The 18,205-nt window shown below is 42.9% G+C and overlaps 2 protein-coding genes and 1 non-coding gene across 4 annotated transcripts; 1 reads left to right on the plus strand and 2 right to left on the minus strand.

Moving 5' to 3' along the window:
• Positions 1 to 6,065: 6,065 nt before the first annotated feature.
• LOC107277555 (uncharacterized) lies at positions 6,066 to 7,171 on the minus strand. 2 transcript variants are annotated; one of them, XR_010742176.1, is made up of 4 exons: positions 6,863 to 7,171; positions 6,635 to 6,790; positions 6,471 to 6,553; positions 6,066 to 6,375 (listed from the first exon to the last, which is right to left on the minus strand). It is a non-coding gene; the product is annotated as an uncharacterized protein (transcript). The 2 variants fall into 2 exon arrangements; XR_001546665.3 differs by lacking the exon at positions 6,066 to 6,375 and having other exon boundaries at positions 6,410 to 6,553.
• A 2,637-nt stretch (positions 7,172 to 9,808) lies between these two features.
• LOC9267282 (uncharacterized) lies at positions 9,809 to 10,868 on the plus strand. The gene is made up of 3 exons (XM_015787131.3): positions 9,809 to 9,961; positions 10,077 to 10,211; positions 10,304 to 10,868. The coding sequence occupies exons 1-3, from the start codon at positions 9,935 to 9,937 to the stop codon at positions 10,556 to 10,558; spliced, it is 417 nt and encodes a 138-aa protein (XP_015642617.1). The 5' UTR covers positions 9,809 to 9,934; the 3' UTR covers positions 10,559 to 10,868.
• A 343-nt stretch (positions 10,869 to 11,211) lies between these two features.
• On the minus strand, positions 11,212 to 17,971 carry LOC4340446 (putative transcription elongation factor SPT5 homolog 1). Its single transcript, XM_015788355.2, has 22 exons — positions 17,555 to 17,971; positions 16,334 to 16,569; positions 16,099 to 16,242; positions 15,872 to 16,033; positions 15,699 to 15,782; positions 15,438 to 15,508; positions 14,999 to 15,356; positions 14,737 to 14,892; positions 14,539 to 14,636; positions 14,413 to 14,461; positions 14,190 to 14,342; positions 13,958 to 14,101; positions 13,768 to 13,867; positions 13,448 to 13,618; positions 13,323 to 13,371; positions 13,160 to 13,251; positions 12,510 to 12,576; positions 12,298 to 12,352; positions 12,097 to 12,208; positions 11,851 to 11,994; positions 11,640 to 11,737; positions 11,212 to 11,550 (listed from the first exon to the last, which is right to left on the minus strand). The coding sequence occupies exons 1-22, from the start codon at positions 17,937 to 17,939 to the stop codon at positions 11,308 to 11,310; spliced, it is 3,171 nt and encodes a 1,056-aa protein (XP_015643841.1). The 5' UTR covers positions 17,940 to 17,971; the 3' UTR covers positions 11,212 to 11,307.
• Between the last annotated feature and the right edge of the window lie 234 nt (positions 17,972 to 18,205).

An 18,205-nucleotide genomic window follows, 5' to 3' on the forward strand; every position in this document is an offset into this window, starting at 1 on the left:
TTTGGAGTGACGTGGCACAAGATGCAAAAATTAAAAACAAACACGTGAGACCCACATATAAGTGAAATAGCAATCTTCTTTCTTATCCCCATCTCACTCTGTCAGGTGCCGGCAACCATGCGGTCATGTTCCGAGCAAGAAGCAGCACAGAGCGCAGGGCAGGGCAGGGGTGACGGTCTCAATCTGGGTGGCGAGTGGATGCGCAGACCGGTGGCCTCACCGTAGCATCGCCATCACTAGAGGAGGGGACGGGTCCACCACGGTCTCTACCAGGCCAACATCGACCGTGCCGAGACTCCTCCACATTCAGATCCACTTTTGGGCGGCACTGTCATCTCCACGTCGTCACCGCCTAGGGCGAGGACGTCATAATCATCCTGTGACGCTTCCATCTACCACGTTAGCGGCGCGCATCTATGGCCTTGTGTCGCCGACCGCTGCTCCTGCCTCCCGCACGACGCCATTTCCGTTCCTCCGATGGATTTAGAGATAGGGCCGCTTCCTCGCCTCCTATAGTGAGATGGAGAAGAGGTTGTCGCCGTCGTTCGAGGAGTCTAGTCGCGAGTGCGCTGCCAAGGAGTCATGGATGCAGTTCGTCTCCAAGGCCGACTTCGTCCGAAACAGTTCTTTTACCCCACTCAGAAACAGTTTTCCGCCGGACGACTCGTAGGAGGTGAGAAGGGCCCTAACTCCGTCCCAAACATTGTACTACTATCGGCCCTACTAGGCAATATCTACCTACACAAGCTCGATCAGGAGATAGGAAGGATCCGGCAGCTCTACCGAGACTACACCGCCATCACTGCACAACACCACTATGCCGCCAGTTGCCTCCCTCCCACCTCCGTGCACAGCCGCAACCTCCTCCTCTCCCACCATTAATTGCTGCTCCATCTTCTATGCCAACGCGTCGAGCTCTAGGTTCTAGTGGAATGAGGGGGGAGATGGAGAGAGAAGAGTAGAGGAGAGTGAGGATGACATGTTTTTTTAGACAATGGTGAGGATGATATGTGGGGCCCATATTTTTGTTTTGTACGTAAGCATCTAGTCAGTATAAGTGGACTGGGTCGGTGGCGTGGGCCTTTAACTCTGGCCTGTGGAGGGCTAGGAGTTGGTACGTTGCTGGTGTTTGGGCCGGTCAAAAGGGCCCACAACACACACACGCAGTCTCGGCCACAATTGACCTGAAGAAATCTACGGCGTGGGGTTAATAAGGCATATGGGGCAACCCAAGCCGAGCCCGTTTCATACGATGTTTGTTGCCAAGGTCGTGTTGTGGTGTTTGTGTTTCCCGCTTTGCCTCTTAAAACCACCAAGTACAACTCTTAAAACAAGTTTTTTCGTGTTAATCTAATTGTTTTTTTTTGCCTTTTGCGTTAATAATAAGTTAATTGGTGAAATAATAAAGGTACCTTGCAAGTTGATGATGAAGTGGTCGCAAAGCTTGGCCCAGGAACCGAATGTCCCTCGTGGTAACCCAGCAAGCCAATTCCGAGCCGAGTCAGCTACGGCAACCGGTAAATAGTTCGTCGTTGCCTTGCTGCCAACCACATACCCACACTAAGTAAAAAAAACAAGTTTTTTTTTGCGTTAATAATAATAAGTTAATCTAATGAGTACATTGCATCGCCGGTACACGAACTTGTCAGGTGGGTACAATCTAGTGCACGAACTTGTAAAATGCTTGTTTTGGTGTATAAACTTGTCTGGTGCGTGCGAAGGAAGGCGAAAATGACACTACATTGCTAATCTTATTGATTTAGGGCATATATATGAGAAGGTTGCTATTAGACATACACCTCTTCAATAAAAATAGAATATAATATAGTGATAGTAGAAAAAGATTTAAAAAACGAGCAATAGTATAAATGTTAGAAATATATGAAATTCATCATTTCCATGGTGAAGAATAAAGTAGAGACCAAATTTATAAATATTGGATGTTCTATGCATACTCACTAAACGTATGCACGCCATATCCTAATCAACATCACTTCATAAAATTAACATTGTCAAGTTATTTTGGTCCTCGTTCGCACAAACTAGACAAGTTCATGTACTGAAACGAATATTTTACAAGTTTATATACTAAATTGCACCCATCTAACAAGTTTGTGTACCACCAATACAATTTACTTGTAAAAACAAACAATATTTCTCGACCTGAAGAAATCTACGGTGTGGGGTTAATAAGGCATATGGGGCAACCCAAGCCGAGCCCGTTTCATATGATGTTTGTTGCCAAGGTCGTGTTGTGGTGTTTGTGTTTCCCGCTTTGCCTCTTAAAACCACCAAGTACAACTCTTAAAACAAGTTTTTTTTGTTAATCTAATTGTAATTTTTTTTGCCTTTTGCGTTAATAATAAGTTAATTGGTGAAATACTAAAAGGTACCTTGAAAGTTGATGATGAAGTGGTCGCGAAGCTTAGCCCAGGAACCGAATGTCCCTCGTGGTAACACAGCAAGCCAATTCCGAGCCGAGTCAGCTACGGCAACCGGTAAATAGTTCGTCGTTGCCTTGCTGCCAACCACATACCCACACTAAGTAAGTTTTTTTTGCGTTAATAATAATAAGTTAATCTAATGAATACATTGCATCGCCGGTACACGAACTTGTCAGGTGGGTACAATCTAGTGCACAAACTTGTAAAATGCTTGTTTTGGTGTATAAACTTATCTGGTGCGTGCGGAGGAAGGCGAAAATGACACTATATTGCTAATATTGTTGATTTAGGGCATATATATGAGAAGGTTGCTATTAGACATACACCTCTTTAATAAAAATAGAATAGAATATAGTGATAGTAGAAAAAGATTTAAAAAACGAGCAATAGTATAAATGTTAGAAATATATGAAATTCATCATTTCCATGGTGAAAAATAAAATAGAGACCAAATTTACAAATATTGGATGTTCTATGCATACTCAATGCACGCCACATCCTAATCAACATCGCTTCATAAAATTAACATTGTCAAGTTATTTTGGTCCTCGTTCGCACAAACTAGACAAGTTCGTGTACTGAAACGAATATTTTACAAGTTTATATACTAAATTGCACCCATCTAACAAGTTTGTGTACCACCAATGCAATTTACTTGTAAAACCAAAGAATATTTTTCGAATACGTGAAAACACACGTGCACAACTACTTTTTGCCTTTTTACGTTCATTATAAGTTAATCTAATTACAAAAACCATGAATATTTCTCGTGGAAACGCACGTGCATAGCACTACTCATGTACATCACATCACACACACTATGGATGTATAGGAGTACTCCTTAACACACGTCTGTTAGTGAAACCCAGCAGCGGAACCTGCAACACACACGCGAGTTTGGACAGCAATCGCAGATAAAACACAAGTGTTTGGCGTTGCGAACAACGACTGAGCAGCATTTTCTTTTATCTTCTTCCCTTTATCCTTCATGGGCACGTTGGCCTAGTTGACGCGGACACGATTCCTCAACGGCGACTGCCATGATGCCATCCCAATCACCAGGATCGTGCCCCCGCAGAACGCGCTCCCCTGCCAACTATGGGGGTGTTTAGATATAAGATGGGTAAAGTTTTAGAGTGTCACATCGGGTGTTGTATAGAGTGTTGTATGAGGTGTTTGGGTACTAAAAAAACTAATTACAAAATCCTCCATTAAACCACGAGACAAATTTATTAAGCCTGATTAATCCGTCATTAGCAAATGTTTACTGTAGCACCACATAGTCAAATCATGGAGCAATTAGCCTTAAAAAATTTGTCTCACAAATTAGTCGCAATCTAGCCTACCCCTATGAGCATCTTCGAAGACTAGGCCGGCAATCCATCGCTCCCATGGGGAGTAGAACCCAGGACCTAAGGTACTACTGAGAGCAGGTACAATAGTAGGCTATTAGCTAGCTATAAACATATTTTAATAAGATAAAAGATGAGAGAGAAGAGCAGCGAGCACGGACTCCAAGACACAGTGTGTGTATGACAGGTGGGACCATATACTAATAGCATAGTAAGCAACTATTATATGAATTGGCTATAGATGAATTGGAGCTAGTATTGGGCTATACTATTGAACTTGCTCTGAGGCTCTTGTAACCACTAGGCTACAGGCCCTTTCACCCATAACCTCACTTTTAATTCAAAAGCACACCATGTAAATAAGGTAAGGAAAAATTTAAATTACCTCCATGAACTATCGTGTGAGTTTGATTCATCTCCTAGACTACAGTACCAAACATTTCTCCCCCCTCGACTCTTCAAACCGACAGATTTACAACCCCCTCCCAAAAAAAAATGAGCTTACGTGGCAATGAAATATAGCTTTAGTCCGTGGAACCCACATAACAACCATATCTTTAGTTTTGTGATACTCTATCTCAAAACTATAATTTTTGTGATAAATTTGACGCCAAAACTATAGTTTTGTGATACAAAACACTACATATGTAGTTTTGCGATAGTTTTACTAAAGTATCTGTAGTTTGATATATGTAATTTTACGATAGTTTGATTAAAGTATCTGTAGTTTTGTAAAATTTATACACGGTACAAACGCAGGAATACACTCATCCTTATGAAGGCGCACACATAAATTTGACGTTAAATCTATAATTTTGTGATACAACATAATATATATGTAGTTTTGCGATAGTTTGATTAAAGTATCTGTAGTTTTGTATATGTAGTTTTATTTTAGTTTGATTAAAGTATATGTAGCACACACACCCTACCCCTATAAACATCTCCGAAAGATTTGAGATTGACGAAGTCACTGTGGGCGTCTCGCCTACTATTGAAAAAAACAATTATCCGTAAATGTGAGCACACATGTCGTCTAGGACTTGAATCCTGGGCTCCTCGCCTACCACTGAAAAAAGATTGACGAAGTCACTATGGGCGTCTCGCCTACCACTGAAAAAATAATTATCCGTAAATATGAGCATACATGTCGTCCAGGACTTGAACCCTGGTCGCCTCGCCTATCACGAAAAAAACAATTAGTCGTAAATGCGAGCCCACATATCGTCCAGGACTTAAACCCGGGTTAGTTGATTCCGCCACAAGGAACCTGACCAATTAAGTTAGTTTCACTTCGGCATTAAGTTATTCTTGTTTTGATTAATTACTGCACATATACCCTTCTTATGTTTTACTATTTGCATATAGGGGAGGCTACAACTAGTTGAGTCCTTGTCGCTATAATGAACAGATTTTTTTTTCTTTTCTTTCTTTCTTTTTTTTTTTGGGGGGGGGTGGAGGAGGGGAGTGCGGGGAGGGTTGTTTTGATCGAAAGTGAAATTACCGAACATGAACGAATTTTCAGAAAAGTACGAGAGATGAACCAATGCGAAAGAGAAAAAAAAAGCAATGTTTGTACCGCGACCTGTGCATGCAAGTCAGCAACAAGAAAAAGAAAAACTTGCGTGCTAAGGCCACAAGTTGACTGCCATAGGTGCGAGGCAACTGAGAAACGGAACCAAAAAAAAAAAAACTTACGTGCTAAGGCCATTAGTACCGTACCGCTAATCGAACTTGGCGCGCAGCAGCACAAATACGTGCTTCCGTGCCTAGCAGCTCGCCGGGCTCAGTTGCGTGCGCCTGTAACTCCAGCTTTGGGAGGGTAAAGGGTTGGTATACGGCTGTTGCTTAGCCGGGCAGAGGAGTCAGGAGTCCATGCCAAAACGGGGGTACTCACGACCCCAAGTAGCTTCCCCTCTACTCTCAGCTAAATAAAAGAGAAGAGAAGGGGAGGAAGAAATTAGCATTTCTGCTGCTAAAGTTTGAAGAGAACACGGAAGTTAGATTTGGCCCTCACGGCCCAGCCTACCGGCTGGGTGGGTTTGGGGTAAAAGCCCAACTCGTAGCCCGAAGTTTGTGGGGTTCCACCGGTGGGTGGAGCATGGATTCTCCTCGACTGACGACTAAGCCAACTCTTTTTTTAAAAAAAGGAATAAGTTTATTTTCACTCCCTTAACTAGTGACTGAATCTGATTCATATCCCTAAACCACAATACCGGATATCTCGACCCCTCAACTATTAAAACCGGAGCAATTTAACTCCCTCGGTGGTTTTGAAGGGCGGTTTCGCTGACATGGCACCTACGTGGTGGTATTGACCTGGTCTTCGTTCCATGTGGCGTTGACGTGACACTTAGATGACATTAGAATTAGAAAATGTGTGGGACCCATTTGTCATTCACATTAAACAAAAATTGTGGGACCCACCATGGGGCTTTCTCCCTCCCCATCATCTCTCTTTCTCTCCCCTCCCTCCTGTTCCTTCTCCCTCCTCGCCGCTCCCTTCTCCTTCCTCCCTCTCTCCCGCGGCGGGCGGCGTGGGTCGGAGCGGCGACGGGCAAGCAAAGACTCGGGCGTGGCTGTGGTGTTTAACACATAGTTTAACATCATTACTTGAGCAATCTCTGCAACATCCTATTATATACTCGTACTGTTTTTGTCCTACTGAACAAACCTGCAGTAACAAAAACCTTAATTCCAAGTTGCTTTGCAATCTGTATAGTAAAATGTACCAATTCCACTCGATCCACAATGGATCTGCAAACATCGAGGATACACCGTGCTCAGGAATGAATCATAAAGTCCTTGAGTATAGAAGAAAAAGAGAAGTTATCTTACGAGAACAATTCGCCAAGCAGTCGACCAAATGGTGCAGGCCACCTCAAGCAAGCCGGCGGCGTCCGTCAGAGACACCCCCTCCGGCACCAAGAGCAGCTGCCCCGCTAGCACCACCACCTTCTCTGCATACTTGCCACCGCTGAGCAGCGCACAAACCTGAAAAGGAACAACAAATCTCCCAATCAATTAACCTAATCCAAACGGCAGCAACGGCAATCACCAAGTCACCTAGTCGCCGACGGCTCAGCGGGAGGGGACGTTGGGGCCGAGCGCGAGGATGGGGCCGAGCGAGTAAGGGAACGCGCTGGGCGGAGCGGGGTACCGGCCCTGGTGCTGCACCGTGTCGGCGCGGTTGACGCCGGCGGCGGACACCTTGACGAGCACCTTGCCTTCCCCCGCGGCGGGAGGTCGTCCACCACGTCCCGCCCGCCGGCGCGCACGCGATCATCACCACCACGCCTGCGTCTCCGCTTGCCCGCCGCCGCTCTGGCCCTCGCCGCCCGCCACGGGAAAGAGATGGAAGAGGGAGAAGGGAGCGGTGAGGACCGAGAAGGAACTTGAGGGAGGGGAGAGAAAGAGAGATAAGGGAGAGAGAAGGCCCCACGGTGGGCCCCATAATTTTATTTTATGTGAATGACAAATGGGTCCTACACTATTTTTTAATTGTAATGACACCTAAGCGCCACGTGGAATACAGACCAAGTCAATACCGCCACGTAGGCGCCACGTCAACAAAACCGTCCTCCAAAACCACTGAGGGAGTCAAGTTGCTTCGGTTTTAAGAGTTGGGGGTCGAGATATCTGGTGTAGTTTAGGGATACAAATTAGATTCAGTCACTATTTAAGGGAGTCAAAGTGAACTTATTCCTTTAAAAAAATAAAAAACTACAAAGTTATAAATATTTTTTGGTCAAAACATTTTGACTTCGACACTAGTCTATCTCTACTTTTGAAAATATTTCTTTAATACTAGTTCATTTTTTTAACTATTAAGTTAAATATATTTTTCGGTCAAAACTCTTTGAAAACATTTATTTGACATTAGTCTATCTCTACTTTTGAAAACACTTCTTTAACACAATTCCATCTCTATTGCGCACTTCTTTGATAATAGTCCATCTCTACTTTTGAAAACATTTCTTTAATACTAGTTCATCTTTTTTAACTATTAAGTTAAATATATTTTTGGTCAAAACTCTTTGAAAACATTTCTTTGACATTAGTCTATCTCTACTTTTGAAAACACTTCTTTAACACAATTCCATCTCTATTGCGCACTTCTTTGATAATAGTCAATCCCTACTTTTGAAAACACTTCTTTAATTAACACTAATCCATCTCTACTGGCTACTGCACAACTGCATAAATTTTTCCTAAGAAGCATCAAACTAGTTTAGCTTAACTCTCTCGTGGGGCTATCAATGAGTCCATTTCTACCACACATCCACCGCCGAGCTCGAGCCCCTTCCATGAGCAGCTCCCTCTCCCATGTAGCTTGAACTAGGAGCAACGCTCCTCAAACCAGCGACCCCTCCTCGATCTTCCCGAACCTCCACTTCTAACGACCAGGGGAGCTTGCGGAGGAGAGTGCGAAGGTGGAGCTCGTTGATATAATGATACTGAGGGAGGTGAAGGTGGAGCTCGACAATGTGATGATACTAGGGATGGTGATGGTGAGGTGGTCTTCATGGGGCAGCGTCAATTTAGTACACAAAGGTGAAGGTGGAACTAGAGCTCAATCAAGTAGCAGGGTTACCTCAGCCGGTAAAGCTTCCAAGCACAGACTTGGCTCGTCCAATTCCTCATAGTATACATACAGGTAACTTTTTTGGACATATCCGATGAAAACGAGCTAAGTGTTGGAAACTCGTGAAAATCATACATAAAAGTTTTATAAATTCATGAAAAAAAATACTAGAGATATGTGTAGATATGAAATGCATTCTCACCAAATCTCAAGTTCAAACTCAACTTCATTTAGGAGTAACAAAAAAGACAAATTTTAGGTAAATAGTAACATGACACTATTCATCATAAATTTGTTTTTTTTCCTCTTAAATTAAGTTGAATTTGAAGTTGAGATTTGGTGAGAATGTATTTCATATCTACACCTATCTACTATTTTTTTCATGAATTTATGAAACTTTTAGGTATGATTTTCACGAGTTTCTCATACTTAGCTCATTTTCACCGGATATGTCCTCAACTTCTTTACCTTACATTTTGAGATATCTGCAATGAATAACAAGAAAAATAACATCACCATACTTCCAAAACTGATTTTTTTTCTCAAACCAACCATTATCTATTCTATGATCCAAAATATAAGGCTCTATTTGATTTATATTTTTGAGCGGATTATTGATTTAATTATAGGAATAAATTATTTTTTAAGAAATAAACTTAGCAAATACTCCCTCCATTCCAAAATATAAGACGCACAAACACAAAAAAAATTATTAACTTCTTGTTTCGATCACCCTAATAAATAGAATCCATATAAATCTTGAGGGTGACGTATTTTTTTAAAAAAAAGGAAAGGAGATATGCTAGTTAATTGAATACGTGCTTGCACGTCTTGTATTACAAAACATATAAAAAATTATTTGCTCCCTATATTTTAAAATGGGGAAGTAGTTTCAAAACAAATGTTTTAGCAATGCGTTAGAATATTATTTTAGAAAACATATTTTAAAATATGTAAAGGAAATAAATCTATTTTAATATAAGTTGTTTTAGCCTTGTTCCAATGCCAAGAGGGTCTTCAAAATTGTACCAACCGTAACTCAGGTATGTTTAAAGGAGTTTCTGATAGCTGCAGCTTTTATTATAATCTCTAGCTATGACAAACTCCTTCAAAATAGTTCAGATTTTCATTCGGATTATACGAATATATAGTTGTATATATAATTCAGAAAATATTTTTTTAATAAAACAGAAGCTGAATTCCTCAACTTTTTCTTATTCTCAGGAGGCCTCAAATTCAGATGGCTACGGAGCCTGCCTCAAATTCGTCTGTACCCCCAAATCGGATCTACCTCGAAAAGCTCGCAGGCAGGTTAACCAAAGACCTACCGGAACCAGTACTCGTACAACCAAAAAGTAGCCGTTGCCTTTTTCCCGAATTATCTTCGCCGAGATCCATAAAAAACGAACGGAACCTCCGCTTTTCACGCCCTCACCCGATTTCAAATCCGTCGCGCACGAAAGCGGCCGAAAAGTTCCAAACCGCGTCGATCGAGCGTTTTCGAGCCAAAAAGGAAAGCAGGAGGAGACGAGGAGATCAAAAGGGGGGGAAAGATGGTGGAGATCGCCGCGAGATTCATGGTACTACTACTTGAGATAGATCGGGGAAGCCCCCCCCAGATCATCTCCGCTCTTTCCATCTGGAGTTTTTCGGTGTTCCTGATCTGTGTGTGTGTGGTGGTGTTGGCGCGTGCAGGACAAGGTTGAGGCGGCGGCGGCGGCGGCGGAGGAGGAGGGTGATGTCGGCGGGGAGGAGGTGGAGGCGCTGCCGGAGCCGCCCGACGACGCCGGCCCCGTCGCGTGGCCCATGCCGGAGTTCTGCCCGCTCACGGTGAGTCCCCATCCATCGCTGGATTCTTCACCTGCGTTTTCTTGTGCGATTGGATCTCGTCTCAAGCGGGGGGTGGTGGTGCTTTTGATCAGATCGACGGGTTGGTGAAGGAGTCGTTCATGGAGGCGCTGCGGAAGGACGCGGCGGAGCAAGCGCTGCGGGACGCGGAGGCGGTGGAGGCGGCGCGGAGCCCGGAGTCCCGGCCGTCGAGCAGCAAGCGCCAGCGCGCCGCCACCGCCTCGCCGCAGCAGCAGCAGCAGCCCTCGTCGTCGTCGTCGTCGTCGTCGAGGAGCCCGTACCGCAACATTCTGCAGGTTTTCCAGCAGTGCAAGCAGGACGTCACCTGATCGGAGGAAGAAGACAACGAGGAGGAGGACAAGAGCACAGTACAGGCCGCGACATCTCGGCTTAATTTTTACTTTTTTTTTCTCACTTGATTACGTGATGATGAAAATAATGCTCGATTAGTTCTTGGCATGTACTATGGATCAATCGATTCAGTTCGGTGATAGTTTACAGTTGGTGGCATAGTCGATAGGAAGCTTTATGCTTGTGTAAAGATCATGAGATACAACTAAATTACGCCATGACAAATTCAGATTCATCTGTAATGATATCAAGAAAAAGACAGATTCATTTCAGATTCATTTGTAGTTATATCCTTCGCTATTTCTTAGATTATGGAGTACTTGATTTTTTAGCACATGTTTAACCGTTCGTCTTATTAAAAAATCTTTTGTAAAATATGTAATATTATATGTATACATATAAGTATATTTAACAATGAATCAAATGATAGAAAAGAATTAATTACTTAAATATTTCAAATAAGACGAATGATCAAACATATTTAAAAAAGTCAATGGAGTGAGTAGTTGGTTATACTTTTTTGGCATTTTTGCTGTGATGATGAGAAGAGTAACGAGATAACTGGGATAGCAGACAGACGGTTTTCTTAAGGCAAGTTTTCTTTCGATGTCAAAATCTGGATACAACTAAATAATGGAATAAATAACAAAACGTTTTATTGACTACAAAGGGTATCTGTTACAAACATTTGGCTATACGATGGACTCGTACAAAATATACATCCATCTCAACTCGCCAGTTTGGCCAAAATCACCATATCTAAGATCTTGACTTCGTATGTGTCATCAAGCTTCACAATGCCGTCGGAACCATCTATACCTATGAGCTTTCCAGAGTATCCACGGAAATTGCCGTTCATTATCTTGATCTTGTCGCTCTTCTTTGGCCGAATAACCTCGAGCTCGGTTGGAAGAACCGTCACGATCTCACCATTACCTGATGACCCAAGGGCGACGCGACAAGATCCATCCTGCAAGTTTAGATTGCCCAGTGGCATCAATCATCAGCTCAGGAGACAGCAAGAATTGCAGAGAAATTGTGAAGAGCCCAAATACATACCGCAAGAACTTCCCTCACCACACCAGGACCATCATCGCCTGCCCTCAACACATTAACCAAAACATCTGGCAACAGCCAGTTACCTTCACCTTCACCACCTGCAGACATTTTGACATGTAATTAGATGTACTCGTGCCTGCTTCTGTGTTACGCAGATAGCAGCACAATACATAGGAGCTTTATGGATGCAACAGTAGAAATGACACCACACCTATTATAGGCGACATTATGTCCATTCCAACATTGCCTGGAGTCATCGGTTGACCACCAGGTGTACCAGGAAGGTACGAGGCAGAATTCGGTGTCATTGGTTGACCTACAGGAGTGGAAGGCACATATGGGCTTGGAGCATTTCCTAAGAGACAGTAGAAAAACAGTATTAGAACAGAAACGTTGATGCATTATAGCATGATATGTATCAGTATATGGTAAATAAAAACAGAATATGTTTCACTACCGTAGTTGCTCTCCCTGGGAGTTGGAGCGTCATTATAGCTAACTCCTGGCGTATTTGCCCACCCTGATCCAGGTGTGGGTGCTTCATATGGCCGAGCTGGTGGAGTTCCTGGCTGAAAATTTTACAACACAAATACAAGCTTTATAGGTCTGATCCAAACGGGTGCTAAAAAATGAATTAACTGGACCACAAACACCTAACCTGGTAAGCTGGACTGCTTCCCCAAGTAGCAGGATTTCCTTCTTCCCAGTTATCCCTGGTAAATCACCAAAAAGACATGACCAACATTAAGAGTGAGTGGGAACTATTAAGTATGGAATATAAAAAGCAACATGGTGAAAGCTATTTATTCTGCCAAGCGAAACCAGAAACATCCATGGATCAGAACATCAGATATAGATAAGCTGTACAACCTCGGAGGACTCATAGGAGCCCAGCCACGACGCATAGGAGTCCGCATGCCATCGTGTATTGGGGTTGCTGTAGAGAACAGAACAGAAGAACTTGTCACCATAGAAAGAAATTAATGGAAGAATGCAGAAGGACCCAAACAAAAAAGAGAGAATGAGAGGTGCTAATGAAAAGCACAGATTCCGCAGCATTGGCTTTGCATGCAAGTCTCTGTTCAGAGGTAACTTGTAACAAAAAAGATGAAACCTTAGCTTTCCATCCACAAGATCATGCCCGTGCCTGCTGTGTTATATTTGTTCATAATAGCAACTCAAATGCAATGGACATTGCTCACTTGACTAGGTAAAACTAAATTAGCCACACTTCCTCATCTTGCTGAGGATTAGTTGTCCGCAATGACAAGCATGGGGTGCAAAATGAATCCTTGTATGGTCTGATTTATTGGATTGGATGAAATTGATTGTATTCTAAAATAAACAGCCCAGAAGCAGTAATAAACAATTCGATTGTATCCTCTCAATGATTAATCATTGAACTATATAGCTGGGCATTGCAATTATAGGAAAGAGGAGCTCACAAATGAATTGTGGTGACAATATGAATTCAAACGCAATGGCTAAACAGTTGAATATGAGGATAAAGTCAAACAAACCTCCAGGGTCCCGCATTGGTGTCTGGTAAGGATGAAGCGGTGTTCGAGATGGGTGCATTGGAGTTTCACCACCCAACGGATAACGAGGTTCACTGGCAATACAACCCATGTCAGCAAATAAAATTGAACAGTTCACGCCAAATGCAATAAGAGTGAGGATTACCGGAATGGTGTTGCAACAGTAGGTGTATCAGCAATATCATCTCTTTTAACTGTGTTTTGATAGTGATGTTAGGCTATCAATACATGAGAAATCTGATAACATAAAATAATAATAATATTGTTTACCTGTCACAATCTTCATTAACGAATCAAGCTCCACACGCACAAGCACGCCAGTCACCTCTTTAACACGGCCACGGTACCCCTTGTAAGGACCAGATTTAATTTTAATACATTTGCCCACCAATGCATCATGCCCTCTGCCACCACGACCACCTCCTCCAAACCTTCCACCAACTGCTTTAAAGGAGAAGTCTATATTACTATACCAAGTTGGTTAAGCTATTGTCTAGCTAAAGCAAGAGCAGCTTAAAACATGTTGATTGCTGAATCGCATCATGACCAGGCAAAAGGAGCAAGAAAGTTTGGGCGAAAGAAGTTTATACAGTTCATATGAGGTCCTCTTGGGGGCAGCCTTCCCGGTGATTGCAAAATGCTTGCTGGAGATCTCAAAGCACCAAGCCTTGGATCTGACGTATCCATACCCTGCCCAAAAAAAACAAAAACAAATTGAAAGTAAGCAAAGAAAAAAGGCTCAGCATGAGTGGCCAAGATTAATATTGGTCCAGTACAAACATTTCCACGACGTCCACCAGCTGATCCACCAACAAGAAGACAGGACTGTGCTTTTGCACAAATAAAGCCTGCATGCTCGAGGTGGTGTCTATCATAGATAAATAATATCCCCTTATGTATGTGTTCCACTGGTCCTTGTTTTCCCTAATTCAGTAAGAATATAAATACAAGTATTACAATTACATAGTCATGTTAAAAAACAGAACATCAATAAATGTGAAATGGAACACACCTTGCATGCTCCCTCAACTACTCGGACAACATCCTTAGATGAAATCATATTGTTGGACCGATCTTTTGCGGATGTTCGGCGATCAATCTTGCTTTTTATTTCTCTTAATTTTACTAGGACAACTTCTGGTCTATCCGGTACTCCTTTCAGAACCTAAAGATATACATGGGTCAATATATTTTCTGGAATTCAATGTGACAACGAAACTTAAAACAACACTTACCTGAAATGCCTCAGTTTCCACCCTTATAATAACCCCAAATGACAAGTTGCTGAAAAGCATTTAGAAGAAATTAGGGTGCATAGTGTAGTTAAGCTATGGTTATCATCATTTAGAAAGGTGACTTACTCCAAAAGAACAAGATCATGCAGCTCATAATCACCAATTCTGGTTATTCCCGTTGTGATCTCAGAGCTCTCCACAACATGGTCCGCAAACACACGTATCTGCGGTTATCATGAGTTCAAAGTTAAAATATACTATATCCTACATATCATGTGGGTATTTCCTATTAGATCATCATTAATCTGGAATGAAAAGGCTCACATGTTCTTTTGTCGTGTCAGATAAAATTATCAAGACATGCCCTTCCACTTTAACAACCATGCCTGTTGCACCTTCTTGAACACCTGATACCACTTTAACATGATCTCCGGGTTTAAAATACTTGCAAAGCTCTTTCTCATTGAAGGCTAACGTTTTCTGTAAGTACAAAAAACTAATTAATTGATTAATCAGACAGAACTATAAGCCATACATTCCAAGAAAATTGCAAGTAACATTGATGTGTGAAGTTGCAAGGAATTACCGGTAGATCAGATATTTTTGGTCTGATGTGAACAGTCTCATCCTCTACTTTCTCAACCCAACCCTCCAAATTTTTCAGATCACCTTTGATAACAATGACAGCATCACCCTTCATAAAGTGCCCCTTTTTCCTATTAGCAAAAAGCGTAGACAAGCTAGACATATCCCCATTCATGTCATCACCAGGTTTTCTGAACTTCTCCAGTTCATCGAATGATGGCTGAATATTCTGTGTGCTGATTGATTTTATTGAGACAGTTTTGTATAAGAAGCCATCTTTGAACATTAAGCCATCAATCATCTCAAAGTACTCCCCAGAGTCTTTATCCCTCCTCCGTTCCACACGAATGTGCATCTCCCTGATTGCAGCAGAGTTAGCAACCAATAATAAAAACAAGGAAAATAATACAAGATGTTATGACAGGGGTGAAAAAGAACACCTGGCCTCATCAATATTAAAGAAACGTGGTGGTGGGACAAATGCTTTCTTCTTCACAGCCTCCCTCCCTTCCTGAAAGTATAACATCTCACTTTATAACATGCATTGTTCAGAACATATAGTCAAACGATCAATAAAACAGCAAGCTCAAAAGATCAAACAAACTCAATGTGCATAAATCATCAAATATCCAGGCTAACTAGGACATAAGCATTAAACGAAAACAGCACACGATTTTCAGAAACATAACTTTGTAACATACCAGTTTACTAGCCAAAGCTTGTAAATCTATTCTAGGGATCAGCTTCACAGTAACCCTTTGGCGCACATTGTCAACATCGACAACCTGCAAAAATATTATTGTCAGTTTTTGGAAAATACATGCCAAGAATAGTGTCAGTATTTCGAAAGGATATCAAAAAAAGAAGACTGTACCTTAGCAAGGTCACCTTTATATATACCCAGCTTCATTCGAACCCAAGCGTCCCTAGAAAGATCAACAGATTTGCTCTCCACAGAGAGGACATCTGCCATTTCTTTTATAGGAACTAATGTTATTTTTGCTGAAGCGTAAATGTTTCGTAGACCTTTGCAAGCCTGCATAAACCATGTTTAGTAGGGATGCACTTTGGAATAATATAAAATGTTGAACATATGCGTACCTCCTTGACATGGGCCTCCTTCTCCGCTTCAACATAAATATAATTCTTTAGATGGTCTAGCGCAACAACTGACTTTATCTGGAGATCTGATCTATCAATGAACTTTTGCATTAGACAAATTGCTGTCTCCCTCTCGTGCCCAATCTGAAGAAAAAAATTCCATATTAGTAAAGTTGGCATATTTGCAACTAGAATAAGGTAGCAGAAGGTCAAGTAAGCTACAGAATGACCCTACCGCACATTTCACCATCCATAGCTTTGGATCCTTCACCGATGGCAAGAGAGCTTGCTGTTCTACTTCAGCAGCTTCTTCTCCATACTCAATATGAGTAGATCTTGCATATCTCTCCCTTACTTGTCTTTCAATTTCATCAATATCCTCTTCTTCATCCCTCATAGGTATTGAACGATGCCTTGAGCCCCTAACGACATCCTCGTCTGGAAGGTCGGCCCCAGCATCATTGATGAAATCTGAAGAAAAAAAGGAAACAAAGGAGAGATAAAGGCATTAGAGAAACAGCCTTGATTTTCTCATTTATTACCTCCTATTTGTCCAGATACATAGCCAGGATCCCTTATATTTTGGGATGGATGTCGTAGTAAACTAACTCGTACGGGACTAGGTGAACCGCAACTTCCAAACAGCGGACCAATTACAGGGGGAAAATAGTGTCAAATTTGTACTGCTGCCATGAGTCGCCATCACCAGAATTCTGCACAAATTTCCTTTTATATTTTTATTACATAAATACAAAAGATCCTACAATCCTCGAGAAGCAGTACACCATGGCAGATCAATCAACTTCATTGTCTGAACTTCTAAAATGTTCATCCACTTCTAGCAAGTAATCAAAAGAATACCACTAGTAGTAGATGCAATGAAACAAAACACTTAATCTGCTCCGATACACTCATCCAATGAAATCAAATCGATCTTTAAGAGTTAAAATTGCCTGCAGCTGCCAGCAGTTCATGTACGGAGTTTATGTACGGAGCACTAATTTCCAACAATCCAGGACAAAAATGCAGCTAATTCAGCATCTTGATCAGTAAATTACCTGTTAGCTAACAAACCACCATCACTGAGTCACAACTCATCGTCTACGAGCACAAGTAAACCTAACTAAGTCCATATTAACATAAGGGGTAGAAACTAACTTTGTTTTCTGCTTTATAGTTTCTATACCCAATCCACGTATCCATTGAATCCCGTTCCCTCGAAATTTCTCTGCACTATCCACTAACTGCTGAATCATGCATACAGAGTAAAAACCAACTATGGATCCTATACTACTTGGAGTATAAAGTGGCTTAAAAATTGCTAATTTCTCAGTTATCCCCAAAATCCAGCTGCCGAAACCAACCCAATTAGGTTCAGATCTCGCAAAAAATGACACAAGTTCCTCGTAGCAAAAGCATCGCGGAAGGAAATCCAACAGCGCGAAAGCAAACTCACCGTCCTCGCCCTCGCCGTCGTCCTCCTCCTCCTCGTCCTCATCCACCTGCGCCTCCTCGTCGAAGAACCCGCGCACCCCGCCGCCGCCGCCCTTCTTCTTCGGGCGGCCCCCGCCGTCGTCGTCGTCGTCATCCTCCTCGTCGTCCTCGATGGCGGAGTCGTCAATGAAGTTGTCCTCCCGCGACCGCTTCCTCCCCCCGCCTCCCCCGCCACCGCCGCCGCGGGAGGAGGAGGAGCGGGAGGCCTTGCCCCCGCCCCTCGCCTCCGCCTCGTAGTCGTCCTCGTCGTCCTCCTCCTCCTCCTCGTCCTCGAGGTCGTACGCCTCCTCCTCGTCCTCCTCCTCCACCTCGTCGTCGTCGTCGTCGTCGCGGGCGCGGCGAGCCATGGCGGATTTTTCGGCGGCTAGGTTTTCGTCGCGAGGAAGAGGAAAGGGGTGGGGGGGGGGGGGGGGGAGGCGGAGGCGGTGGAGGGGCGAGGAGGTGTAGTGCCGACGCGACCACCACGAGGGTTACCAGCGATTCGGGTCGGGACGATCCTGGCCGTCGGATGGAGTGGGCCGGCTCGGTGCTTTGGTCCGTAACTGGATCGGGGCAACATCATGGTTAGTTTTCGGTTTTTTTCCCCTACTGGACAAACAATAATACAATATCA

This window comes from Oryza sativa, chromosome 6, assembly GCF_034140825.1.
Source record: "Oryza sativa Japonica Group chromosome 6, ASM3414082v1".
Taxonomy (NCBI): domain Eukaryota; kingdom Viridiplantae; phylum Streptophyta; class Magnoliopsida; order Poales; family Poaceae; genus Oryza; species Oryza sativa.

Coding starts and splice junctions, on each gene's coding strand:
- LOC4340446 (XM_015788355.2), bottom strand. CDS start 17,939: ATGGCTCGCCGCGCCCGCGACGACGACGACGACGACGAGGTGGAGGAG. Junction 16,034..16,098: donor AGGAGGCCCATGTCAAGGAG/GTACGCATATGT, acceptor TGGTTTATGCAG/GCTTGCAAAGGTCTACGAAA. Junction 12,577..13,159: donor ACCAATGCGGGACCCTGGAG/GTTTGTTTGACT, acceptor TGTTCTCTACAG/CAACCCCAATACACGATGGC.
- LOC9267282 (XM_015787131.3), top strand. CDS start 9,935: ATGGTGGAGATCGCCGCGAGATTCATG. Junction 9,962..10,076: donor AGATCGCCGCGAGATTCATG/GTACTACTACTT, acceptor TGGCGCGTGCAG/GACAAGGTTGAGGCGGCGGC. Junction 10,212..10,303: donor CGGAGTTCTGCCCGCTCACG/GTGAGTCCCCAT, acceptor GCTTTTGATCAG/ATCGACGGGTTGGTGAAGGA.